The 10,944-nt window shown below is 33.0% G+C and overlaps 1 protein-coding gene across 1 annotated transcript; it reads right to left on the bottom strand.

Moving 5' to 3' along the window:
- Positions 1-3,098: 3,098 nt before the first annotated feature.
- LOC134701005 (uncharacterized) lies at positions 3,099-10,593 on the bottom strand. The gene is made up of 6 exons (XM_063562154.1): positions 10,471-10,593; positions 9,314-9,487; positions 6,434-6,568; positions 5,371-5,433; positions 4,186-4,443; positions 3,099-3,161 (listed from the first exon to the last, which is right to left on the bottom strand). The coding sequence occupies exons 1-6, from the start codon at positions 10,538-10,540 to the stop codon at positions 3,154-3,156; spliced, it is 708 nt and encodes a 235-aa protein (XP_063418224.1). The 5' UTR covers positions 10,541-10,593; the 3' UTR covers positions 3,099-3,153.
- Positions 10,594-10,944: the final 351 nt, after the last annotated feature.

The following is a 10,944-nucleotide window of genomic DNA, read 5'->3' as shown; positions in this document are numbered from 1 at the left end:
CTCGACCCAATTATAAAAAAGAACGAAAAGGATTTGGTCCATAAATAAAGTCCCTATAGTCGAAGAGTATATGAAAGTAGAGTTAACGGATATCGCTAACTTCTTATCTTTCTTCCTAAGAAGTACTTGCACGACGTCAGCCTCATAACTTACATTTTTTTTTATACATTTTTCATTTTATTTCTAGATATTTTATGCGTAAACTATTAGGTTAGGGGATGAAGTACATGTTAAACAAAGGGTGTTTAAAGTAAACTATAACTTGAATATCATACATAGTATTTGTCCCAATAGACAAACACTAAACTGTAAAAATCTTTTTGCGATAGAGCTGGTACGATTTTTTTATTTGAATTTATTGTCTCAAACAAGTTTTAGACAATGTACTAGGAAATAACTGTATTCTCGAAACATTTGAGGTGACCAATGAAACAAAATCTGACAAAGTCACCAAAACTAGCTAGAAACCTCCCCCTTTCTTTTTTTTTTAATGAAGTTCAAATACTCAAAAACGTAAATTCAGATTCGTTTTTATTGAGAGAGAAATTTATGTCAAACAATATAAACGATTCTCCGTTGAGTTTTATGAAAATTGCCCAAATCATTTTTGTGTAATAGTAAAACAAGAATGTGTCCATAGTACACGGATGGCCAATCACACTCTAATTTTCTATGTTCATTGAAATTGAGATAAAAATTCTAATTTGGCATAAAAATTTGAAAGATCATATCATAAGAAACATGTGTACTAATTTTCATATTGATAGGACTTCAACTTCATCAAAAATTACCTTGACCAACAACCTGAAGCGGGACAGACGGACGGACGAACCGACAGACAACGGTATATGACACGATGTTTTGTAAAAAGGCGTTTAAAGGTTTTAGAAAATATAAATGCTTTTATAGATATTTCTATCTCCGCCCGTCTAATCGAACGGGTTGAACAATGTGGGCAATAAAAAATTAAAAGTACAAAAAAATCAGACAAAACGTGTTAAACATATGAGGGAAAGAAAAGCCCCCAAAACACTAGTCCACCTTCTTATATAGTATACCGGTGTAAAGATTAATTAGATATAGGAAGATGTGGTATGAGTGCCATCGAGACAACTATCCATCCAACTAACAATTTATAAAAGTAAACCATGATAGGTCAAGGTACAGTCTTCAACAAATATGTAATTTGTTTGATTAGAATTCAGTTAATATCAATAAAGTGCCTTTACTAATGGATTTTTAATGGTTTTTCTTGAATTTGCTTTGATTCCATTTTAAAAAGAAGTCCTTCAACGATCTCAGCAGCATATTTTTTAATGATTATTTTGCAAAAAAAAGCGCCATATAGACAAATAACAGTTCACAAATTACATCATAAAGTTATAAAGACTGAGCAATATTCATGACGCCAGCCTTCAATTTTATTGAAATATTAAATTAGTTAACCATTGAGTGCATATATCCTGATTTTTCAAGTAAATTTTGGCTCAAAATATTTCTCTTTCCCAAAATGTTTCTTTTCTGCAAAATTGGTTAGTTTAAGCATAGTTACAATGACATCAAAGGCCGCGACTATTTTATGTCAGAGAAGGGCTACTTTTATTACTAATTGTTAATTGATAGTCTGACACCTACAGTGACCGGGAAGGATAAGCAGATCTAGCACTTAAAGTTTCTAGTATTTATAAATTATTTCATCTGCTCATTATATGATTATTTATTCATCGAAATGTCACTTTGCTAATGCCTACTGTTCCTACCTTTTTATGTTATCTTTTATATACAGCAGAAATGTTATGGGGAGGTATTACGTACGTAATATGGTGTACACTATTTGTTCTCTATGTAAAGATATGAAATATATTGCATTTTTGAATACGAGACTAGCAACTTCGTACGCATATCTCTTAATTGTCTTAACAAAATAAAACCAACTGGATAAAGCAGTGTGTCTTTGTAATCTGTTTTGTTATAAATTCCGAAAATAAATATATTGGCTATAAATATAGTGTCACTGAAAGGTTATTAAAGAGACTGTTGGTGTGTAAACTCGGTCAGTCGTCCTACATTCTGCCGTAACCTATATTTTTGCATTGCACACTCTTGTGTTTCTGTTTATGGCGTCTTTTCGCTAAATCCAATGAATGCTGGGTGTATGCTGATTTTTTTTTATTTCAGTCTAAGATATAGGAATTTTTATTACTAGTTATCGGCTTTGAAATAGCTATCAGTAACTGCAAGTTCTCTCAGGTCTGTTCTTTGTGTCTTGAGTGTTTGCGTTGGTTGCGTGCTTTTTATCGATCTTTTGAGTTAGTCCATTTCAAATGATTGCAGTGGCGGATCCAGGGGAGGGTTCTGGGGGTAGCAACACTCCTTTTTTGGACGATTAATGCATTTAAATGGGGACATATAATTGGACCCCCTTTGACCTGGGTTAGGAACCCCTTCTTTTTTTTTAAATGGCTGGATCCGCTTTAGTTTATTCTTTAATGATTCCACCACTTTCCCTGGTTATAGTTGGAGAATATGGCACCAGAAAACTAGTTTTCTCCTGCCACGTTCTATATATGTCTGGCCATAGTAAGAAGCCTATACTTGAATGTTTGTCGTTTGCTGCTGTCTATGACGTTTTTTTTGTGTTGATAGTATTTGTGTTATGCTGTGCTGTTCCATCGCTGTCCAAGCTTAAGGTTCGGGAGAGATAGGCCCAGCTTACCTGTTAGTCACGCCACATTTTTATGTTATTGTCCGAAATCATGAGCATATAGTTCAATGGTTATCATCTGGAACTCCAAAACTATTTGTTTCTTGTTATTTGCTTTGTACACAAGTCATAGGTCGTTAGTTTTCTCGTTTGAATTTGTCATTTCGAGACGTTTTATATCTTGCTTCGTGATATGGGGTGAATTCCGGTTTGTTCATTGTTGAAAGTCGCACGATGTTCAGTTGTAAACTTTATTTGCAAAATGATTATATATGTCACTTAGACTTACAGTAACACACATACTTGGCTTTCATTTTGCTTTAGTCTTTTAGATTTGAGCGTCCCTGAAAAAATGAGTGTATGTGTAAAGCACATAAAAAAATACCACAAAAATGCCAGCATTTATTATTTTTATATACAATATGTTTTTCCATTCTCCCATGTCTTTACTATTTTCCTGAAATTATAAAATAATAAACGTTAAAAGAATTTTCTCATGTCTGTTTATAGAGTTCAAGCAGTTTTTTGCTTCTGATTTGGTTTCCTATCTGGTGTCGCAAGTAAATTCTCAGTTTTGAATGGATATAATGAATAGCAGCGCTAATTACTGAAAACGTTTAAATACAACGAGCATACTGGTTTTAACCTATTCAAGAAGAACGAGAAAGTTGAAGCTTTATCTCTCTTCCTGAAAAATAAATTGTTGATTCAGCAGATAAAGCACCAAACAACATTAATTGTTTATGCAAACATGAATGATCAAAATAATGAACTTGAAATTCGCAGCAAATTTGAGAATCGAGCATGTACACATACATCATCCATAAAAGAGGAGATTTTAGAAAATCGGATCGAATCCGTTCTTCTCTCATTTTATCTCAACATGAAAAAGGACGATGAAAATCTCCCATCTTTATACTGGATATAGTTGTAGCATTTGTATCAGTCCTCTGCTAAGCAAGTTATATTATGTGACATTTTCAAATTTGCAACTGTTATAAATTCTGTTCATATCTGCTGAATAAAGATGGCAGTCATCAATCAACCAATCAAATCATCTTATTGTTTAAAATAGTCGCAACTTGGCAATATTCCAAGCAGATGACAGTTTTAGTGTGATACCGCAGGAACTAAATTAAAGCAGTAACTATCTGTTGTACATTCAAGTGACAAAGAAAACAAATTTATAAATTCTGATGAATAGGTGGTACCCAAAACTTTCACTAAAATTTATTTGGCTCGTTTAATTTTCATAAAATTTTGACAAAAGTATTTACTTTGACCCTTTAACAAAGATATAAAAATTTCAAAATTTTTGAACCAACCATTTTACCAGAAAAAATTACACTGGTTATATAGCAGTTTGACAAACATCAATTTTGATCACTGAAAAGCTTTATATTCCCTTTACAACACAAAACGTTTAGGTGACTTTACAGAGTTATCTCCCTGTAGTGTTAGGTACCACCTTATAAGCTTACCAAAAGCGTCCATTCCATGACCCAGTAAAGCATTTTTACACGCATTACTGCAATAAAAGAATATTTCCACTTGTTGCATGTGATCTGGGTGGTTGTGGTGATCTTCTCGTGGAGGATGTCCTATCATTTGAACTATTGGATGAACCGTGGTATAGGGTGGAGGCGGAGAGGTTTGCGGATTTTTGGCTCTTATTATGCAATCACTTAAGCATAATGGCATACCGTGATCGTCAACTGACCATGGTGACGCAAATATGTCTAAAATAAACATATATGTGTGTAAAAATAAAGTATAATGTAATTTTGGGGCCCTTTATAGCTTGTTGTTTGGTGTGAGCAAAGGCTCCGTGTTGAAGGCCGTACATTGACCTATAATGGTTTACTTTTTTAAATTGTTATTTGGATGGATAGTTGTCTCATTGGCACTCACACCACATCTTCCTATATCTATATACATCGTTAAAATACGTTGATAGTGATCTTCCCGTGGATATTTACAAGTAGAGAGAATTGTTTGAGGATTTTCCCCAATATTTCCGGACATTTTAATTGTAATACTGAAAATTCCAAGAGTTAAATTCAAAACAGAAACTTTCGTCGTTGTTCATTATTGAAACAAAAAAGTACTTCTTCAACTCTAAACGCTTTTCTCATAGAACATACACGAAATTAAATTCATAATAGAAAACATATCAGAGAACACTCTTTCAAACATAACCGGGTTCCCTTAAACCATTTTTGAAACATGAAACGACTATAGAATATACTACATATTAACCGATAGAACAACCTACCGCCTTGGTTAGCTCGTGGTAGCGTGTTTGTCTCGAGTGCAGGAGGTCGTAGGTTAAAAAAAAACCACTTACAAATTGGTATTAGCTTGTTTCTGCTAAGCAGGCGACATTAAGATGTACGTGAAGAGACTTGTCGGCTCATAGTCGGACGAATGTGTCAAGGTAAGGCGATGCGTCTTACTGCGGACTATTCCTTTGTGAAATAAGCATAATTAAAATCTGGCTTAGTGTGTAAGTCTGGTACAAAGCAAGGTTAATTTTCAAACTTTATTATCATGTTCTCGCCAGAATATACATTTTAGTTTGCTGCTGAACATTCACCAGACATTTACCATTATCGTTGATAGAATAACCTATATTTGACCTCAACCAAAAATATAGATATACTCACGTGATAATAAGTCAGCTGTATCATTGAAACTTATACCATGTTTACTTGATTTTCTTAGGAAATCTGTCAAATAAAACTAAAGGTATTTAGTAAATTGCTCAAATTGGATTATTTACATATCAGATTCAAAAACTTTCAATGTACTATTTTATCATAGACTTCTCTGATAATTAAAAATGTTGCCTATTGTGTAGACTTTCGTTATGATATCTATATACAACCAAAATCTACTTATTGCTCCAGAGAGCCAAAAAAAAATAAATATATACACCAATATAAAAAGAAGATGTGGTGCATGTAATTGGCAATGAAACATCTTATCAAATGTACAACACAATGTAATATAAAGTTTTATGTTTTTTTTCTGTATTCCTTTCTTCAACTTAGGTGATACCAGAATAAAATGTATTTATAAAATGGAACATATACAAACATCAGCAATCTTCTGTACACTACTACTATAATATAATTGTAACGTATTTGGATGCCACCAATAGTCAGTCTAGTGTTCAGTGTTTTAATGCCGCTAGTGTCAATTGATCATGGTTATAGATTACTTGGAAGCTTTGGTGGCTCTCTTACTTTATTTTTTTCCGGGGACTTTTATAGCTGACTCTGCGGTATGATTTTGCCCATTATTGAAGGTCGTACGTTGAACTACATTTGTGTATAGTTGTAAACTTTTGTGTTATTTGGTCTCTTCTGAAAAAATTGTTTTATTGGCAATCACATCACATTTTTTTTACTAAAAAGTATTTTATATAGCTCTGGAAAGAACATGCCGCTATAAGAACACGATACTAGTATGTAAAACAAGTCTTTTTATGAAATATTGCTGTTTATCAAATGTTTTATCATTAACAAATGAGCAGACTTGAATTCTGAACATAAAATGAATGCTCTAGAAGTTGATGTATCACTTAACACAAACAAAAAACCTAACTCGATGAATGCCAAATACATATGGAGAACACACTTTATGAGTAGTTTTTGAAATCACAAAAATCCTGAAACTTCCAATTATATGAATGAAGTACATGTAATTAGTATTTTAAGAACTTACATCTTAAATGAGCCATAAACTGTTTTGACGTATGACGATGGTAATCATCTAGTGCTTTATATGTTCCATCGTCGTCTTCGTCAACTTTGTCGTCATCATCGTCATCAAAAGTCGACAATCGAAGTGTTGCCTCTACTGAAATGTAAAATGAAATCATATCGTGTGTTGCGTTTTCAATAATATCTCTTCATATTGTATAACAGCAGCATGTTTTGTACAGAAAATAAACAAAGCTTGATTTGAGATAATATATCAAAGTACACGTCCATAAATAATTAGTTCATTACTGTTTTTCAGGATTCATTTTGTGGTTTTTAAAAGCTTGCTGTTCGTGTTGGAGACCGCACTTTGACCTATAATGGTTTGCTTTTGTAGATTGTGATTTGGATGAACAGTTGTCTCATTGGCAGTCATACCACATCTTACTATATATATTTGCTGTCGCTAAAAGAGTTATTATCTGAATATTGGTTCAAATTATGCGTAGAAGAATATATATTCATAAAAATCTACTGTGGACCATATTCACCAAAGTTCTCGCTATTCATGATGCCTTTGCAGATGAGTAATTTCTGATGTTTTCGAAATAGGAATTTAATGCATAAATTGTAAATTCGTTTTTGCTAACTGTAATACCTTAGCTCTGTGGTTGGCTAACAATATTGCAAACAATATCCGCGCAAGCCGGTGTTATGGGCCGTCTTCAGCTTGGAGTGAATGTTTTTGAGCCGTGTTGAAGGCCTCACTGTGACTTAGATATGAAGAACAGGAATAAAAGCGCTGCTCCTTTACTTTTGTGTGTTTTTTGTTGTTGTGCATGTAATAATTTTGTGTCATGGATTTATAACCAATATCCTTTGTTTTTCTAATAGACATCCAAAATTTATCGCAATGCATGTTTAGGCAAGACTAGTGTTGGAGGTGTATGCAAAACCTATCAAAAATTTATTTTCTCTTCAGCTTCGTACTTTATTTTGCCTGGATTAAAGCAAGGATCAGAATAGTAAGACTATTTAAGCATCACTGATAGGTTTGACACCGATTGGAAATAGGCATGCAGAAGTATACTAGTAAGCAATACCCAATAATTTTAATCATTGAAGACCCATTTGTGGCTTTCGGCTGTTGTCTGCTAAATGGTCGGGTTGTTGTATCTTTGACACATTCCCCATGTCCTTTCTTAATTTAAGTTTACAAGTACTATCTATACCATGGTTTTTACGAGTTAACATATTTAAACAAACGAATCCGAAGGATGAGTTTGTTTAAATATGTTAATGAGTAAGACACATGGTATATAAAATTTGTAATATAAATAAAATGATTGACAGCTTCACCGAGACCTTCAACTTATATTGGAAATTGATCACGTTACAGTTTTATCCAATGAAATGGAAGCTCGCGCAAGTCACTTTTGCGCCTCGTGTATATCCTTTTGTGTATTTCATGTAATAGAACCCCTGAATTTGCAAAAAGGAAAGAAAATGTCGGATTTTCCCGATTTTTATTTAGCTTTGCGCCCCGTGAATGATTGTTTGCGCAGGTAATTTCATAATGTCATCAGACTGAGGTAAAAAAAATATCGAATTCCAGGAACAAGGATTAAATAATTATTGTAAATTAAAATGACGGTAAGAATTGTTTGTTTTTTTCTGTTTTTTTTAAGGTATCATACAAATTAATCATATTTTACAGAATTTTCATCTCATTGAAAAATGCATATTTATACATTTATAGTTTTCGTACAAACTGCTTTTCTTTCGTTATTTTATTAATTCGATTTTTAGATTATTTATCAAAACACAATTTAAATGATAAAACACTGTACATCTAAACAGTAGCGGATCCCGGGAGCGTAGATAGTGTACGTTCCCTAATTGATCGCGCAAAAAAAAATCATATTCACAGACATTTGTAGCCTAATTTTATTCCTTTTTCAATAGTACCCCCCCCCCCCCCCCCCCCCCCCACCACCACCACCATTTAAATCGAAATTTAATTTGATTTGCGCAAAGGAAATCATAGTTTCACATTTCATTTTTTCACAACTAAAAGAAGACATATTTAGTAATTGTTTCCAAAATTAGGGTAATTCGTAACAATCCTAAATAGTTCGAAAAAGGTTTCTTAACATTTTGTACATATAATTTATTGCTTTTTGTTATAAAAGGAAACAAATGAAGATCTTGACCTTTTAGTACGTTTTACAGTTTCCTAAATATTTAAGAGGCGGATACCTTTAAAAAAAAAAGGTGGAGTTTAAGCCATGGAATAACATGTACATGAATATGTTATACCATGGCTGAAGCTCCACCTTTTTTCCTTTGGATTCTAGTTGAGTTGCATATTTAATTAGCAAAGTATGGTACAACATTAATTTGCATATAATATACCATGGTTTTCCCTAACAACTCCTTTTAATCAAATTATTTCATAAAAACATCAAAGGAAAAAATCCAATTTATGTTACAATTACAAATATATCTATATCAAATTCCACTCTATCACATATTTTATTGTAGGTGAAACGCACAGCTGGCGAATAACATGTAAACGTATAGTTTCTATGATTTTAATATCAAACATCGAACACCTAGCCATGAAATATAGTAAATTTTCTTCCTCGTATAATTTAAAAAAGAAGAAGATGTGATATGATTGCCAATGAGACAACTATTCACAAGAGACCAAAACGACAAAGAAATAACAACTATAGGTCACCGTACGGCCTTCAATAATGAGCAAAACCCATACCGCATAGTCAGCTATAAAATGCCCCGATATGACAATGTAAAACAATTCAAACGAGAAAACTAACGGCTTTATTTGTATAAACCAATTAAAATCTGACATTTTAACGTAAAGCATAATAATAATTACCCCCATTGTCTATTTCCTCAGATAAACGTATGAGCTCTGTCGCCAAAAACAGCCTCTTACTGAACAGACCTAGTAGCTCATAGGCGTTTTCAACACGTTCTATCGTGTAAGTGTCAATCAACCCATTACCGCCTTCGTCTCTTATAGGTAAATAGAACCTACCAAATGGAATACCTTAAAAACAATGTAATATAAGATATAATATATTGTATTGGTTTATAATCCAAAATTATAGGGTTGGTAGCAATACAATAAACATTGGCTATAAAAATCTTAACATTTTCTTTTAGTTTGAATAAGTACATTTGATACATATTTCATACTCATTTTCATTGTATATGGTTCCATACTAGCAGGTTTTGTCATGGAATTTGATACATCGATTATTCAGAGACGCAAACTGAAAAAGGTTCTAAACCATATTCAAATTAATTGGTGTCCATTCGTAAATTTAGTCGTTCAGTTCATATTCATGTGTTTGTGTCAATATGTCTTTTGGTTGAGTTAAGCTATTCCAATTGAAAATTTATAGTGTGTCTTTCTATGTTGTGATGTTACAATATTGTTTCAGGTTAGGGTGAAGGTTGGTACCTATAAAAATGTTAAAACCCGCTGCATTTGTTTATACCTGTCCTAAGTCAGGAACCTGATGTTCAGTAGTTGTCGTTTGTTGATGTGGTTCAGAAGTGTTTCTCGGTTCTCGTTTTTATATAGATTAGACCATTGGTTTTTGAATAGTTATACTCTAGTCATTTTTTGGGGCCCTTTCTAGCTTGCTGTTCGATGCGAGCCAATGCCCCGTGTTCATACTTTGATCTAAAATGGTTTAGGTTTACAAATTGTGATTTGGATTGAGAGTTGTCTCACTGGCACTCATATCACATCTTCTTATATGTAAGTAGACAAATATATGTATTTATCTGTCACGATTCATTATTATGGAAGTGATTTGACACTTCATTGCATTGCATAATCTTTTATCTGTGATGCGTCCTTAACCTGTTCGATGCTTTTAGCCTTAACACATCAAACAGGTTAAGGACGCATTACAGAAACATTCATTTACAATGATTTCCAAATAATCCTTAAAAAAAGTAATATTGTTAGCATTCTACATTTAAAAAAACAAACAATTGTCTTTTAAGGTATATACGTACCAAAACATGTTCCAAATATGTCCGATATTGTCAAAACAATGAGCGCCAGACTAGGCCATGTTCTCAGCATGTTTGACTACACATTTGTTTGATAGTGGAAGCATAGTAAATCGTGAGTTCCGATTGAAGTATCATTGCAGATAAGGTATAAGTATATGGTCTACATTTGACTTACATGTCATTATGTCAACCAAACGGAACGCGTAAATATAAAAGGACTGATAAACATCAGCTTTGATTTACCAAACTGATTTATATATATAATACTTCCGGTTACTTTGTATGACCAGGACACTCATCTGTACGTATACGGTCAGTGAAAAGGACACTATATACATTTTCGTGGGTCCGAATTAATTTTCTTGATTTTTATGGATAAGGTACATTCACACCCAAAATTAGAGTGTCAAGGATATCTCAGGTTGTTTCTCATTTCAAATTAAATGGGCCTCGCCTTCTCGTTGTATAAGTGGG

Source organism: Mytilus trossulus, unplaced genomic scaffold (genome assembly GCF_036588685.1).
Source record: "Mytilus trossulus isolate FHL-02 unplaced genomic scaffold, PNRI_Mtr1.1.1.hap1 h1tg000210l__unscaffolded, whole genome shotgun sequence".
Lineage (NCBI taxonomy): Eukaryota > Metazoa > Mollusca > Bivalvia > Mytilida > Mytilidae > Mytilus > Mytilus trossulus.
This window is presented reverse-complemented; position numbering and strand designations above follow the sequence as displayed.

Bases quoted from the DNA above. Each gene is read 5' to 3' on its own strand.
- LOC134701005 (XM_063562154.1), bottom strand. From the start codon at position 10,540: ATGCTGAGAACATGGCCTAGTCTGGCGCTCATTGTTTTGACAATATCG. The intron at 9,488-10,470 runs GTACGTATATAC...ATTGTTTTTAAG, and splicing joins CATATTTGGAACATGTTTTG to GTATTCCATTTGGTAGGTTC. The intron at 6,569-9,313 runs GTAATTATTATT...TTTACATTTCAG, and splicing joins TGAGGAAATAGACAATGGGG to TAGAGGCAACACTTCGATTG.